Source organism: Barbus barbus (genome assembly GCF_936440315.1).
Source record: "Barbus barbus genome assembly, chromosome: 10".
NCBI classification, from domain to species: Eukaryota; Metazoa; Chordata; class Actinopteri; order Cypriniformes; family Cyprinidae; genus Barbus; species Barbus barbus.
In genome coordinates this window covers 19,476,489-19,478,322 of record NC_136738.1, presented here as the reverse complement: position 1 = coordinate 19,478,322, position 1,834 = coordinate 19,476,489, and the positions used below count along the sequence as shown (strand labels likewise).

Here is a 1,834-nt window from a genome sequence, read left to right as displayed (position 1 = left end):
GTAAAATAGTTTTTATTTTACATTTTGTCACTGTAGTCCCTCATCATAAATGCAGGATTGTTGCCTTAGCTCCACGAACATTTCCTCCATTGTAAAATTACACCTAGCAAGACCGATACAATTGTCTCTCTTTCATTTCGACATGTTTGAAAGCTTGTACAAAGGCGCTTCTGCGTTCCTATTGGCCAGTGTCACAGATGTGATGGAACTTGTCGTGTATGACAGAAAAAAAAAAAAAACATGCTAGTCTTTCTGTGTTGACGTCATGTCACAGAAGTGTCAAGCACTGACACACTACACGTGATGAAACGATTGAATTGTGCGTCCCGAGGCCCATTGTCGTTTACGAATCCCCACGACACCCTCCATCAAGCAGATCGTGGCAAAATCGGTCTAAAATCGTTTAGTCTGAATGGGGCTTAAACCTGTCCTTTGAAAGCCAAAATTCTTATATTACTACATTGTGTATCGCAAACGAAATACAGTAATTGCTCAATTTTTACATTTCTTCTTTTTTTTTTATTTCTGTTTTCTCATGAGAAGTTTGTTTGTTTTGCATAAGTAGAAGTAAATATTAGTGGCATTAATGATTTTCAAGACAATATATTTAATGTTCTGGAGAAAATTTTATTAATAGAAACACTAGAAAATTAGTACCAGGAGTCCATGATGCGCCTCATGCTCATGAATCTCATGCCACCCATATTGCTGAAGCTCCTGTACTCTCCAGGCCTGAAGTACCACATCCTGCCTCTGTAGTTGGGCTGCTCATAGAAGAGCCAGTGGCCGTCCATCACATGGCAGGACTGGCAGTGAGACATGCGGTAACGGTCCATGATGTTGTCACAGTCATCCATCATCTCGTGCATCTGACCCATGAAGTTCTCCCTCTCGTAGATCCTCATTCTGTAGGATCCCCTGTGCTGTAGTGGAAGAGAAGTCATTTTAGTTTATCATCAAAAATAATTCAATAAATAAATTACTTTAAAAGATAAAGATTAAATTATTTATTTTTTTATGTTAAATAATCTGAAATTGAGCTCACCATAGGGATCATACGGCAAGACCTGATGCAGTTGTTCATTCCAAACATAGACATGTAATCAGCATACTCTCCCCTCCTAAAGAAATACTGATTTCCCATGTAGTTGGGATGATCATACATCATCCAGCATCCACTCTCCACTCTGCAAGAGTGACAGCGGCTCATGTAGGAGGAGAAGTCACCACAGTCGCCCATACAGTCATAAGAGCGACCCTGGAAGTTCCTGTCCTCATAGAAAGTGACCTGAAAATTCAAATTACATTTTTTAGTGAGCTATCTGATTTTTTTAGTGAGACCAATTCAAGAAATTTCAAGTTAAACTTTGTGGAAATAGGTGCTGGAACAAGGTTTACCTTCATGGTTGCGCTGGCTGATCCTCAGTAGTTCCACAAGGGAGAAGCTGAAGCTGTTTCTGCTTGTTGACTGACTGCTGTCACCTGTGCTTTTATACAAGACCAAGACTAAAGACTACAGGGCCTCTATTGTTAGTCAATTCCTGACTGTGCAAGTTGAAACAGAGACCATTCTAGCTAAAGCTTGGTATGTAGACTTTAGTACTCAAAATTATTAGAAAAATATAAGTATATTGGTCAAAAAGAATGTGAATCGGAAACAAATGATAATGCTGATAATACTTTACAATAATTTTAAATTTGTTAACATTAGGTTATGCTTTAGATAATTTAATCTATGTTGATTGTAAAATGTTCCAGCCATTTTAATGCATCATTTAAACATTATATAATCTTAATGTAAACTGTTATTGAAATACTAATGATTGTAAATTGT

The 1,834-nt window shown here is 37.5% G+C and overlaps 1 protein-coding gene across 1 annotated transcript; it reads right to left on the bottom strand.

Annotated features, from left to right (window-relative positions):
• Positions 1-650: 650 nt before the first annotated feature.
• On the bottom strand, positions 651-1,288 carry LOC306875679 (gamma-crystallin M2-like; the record flags this gene model as incomplete). Its single annotated transcript, XM_079426358.1, has 2 exons — positions 1,046-1,288; positions 651-923 (listed from the first exon to the last, which is right to left on the bottom strand). The coding sequence occupies exons 1-2, from the start codon at positions 1,238-1,240 to the stop codon at positions 651-653; spliced, it is 468 nt and encodes a 155-aa protein (XP_079282484.1). The 5' UTR covers positions 1,241-1,288.
• Positions 1,289-1,834: the final 546 nt, after the last annotated feature.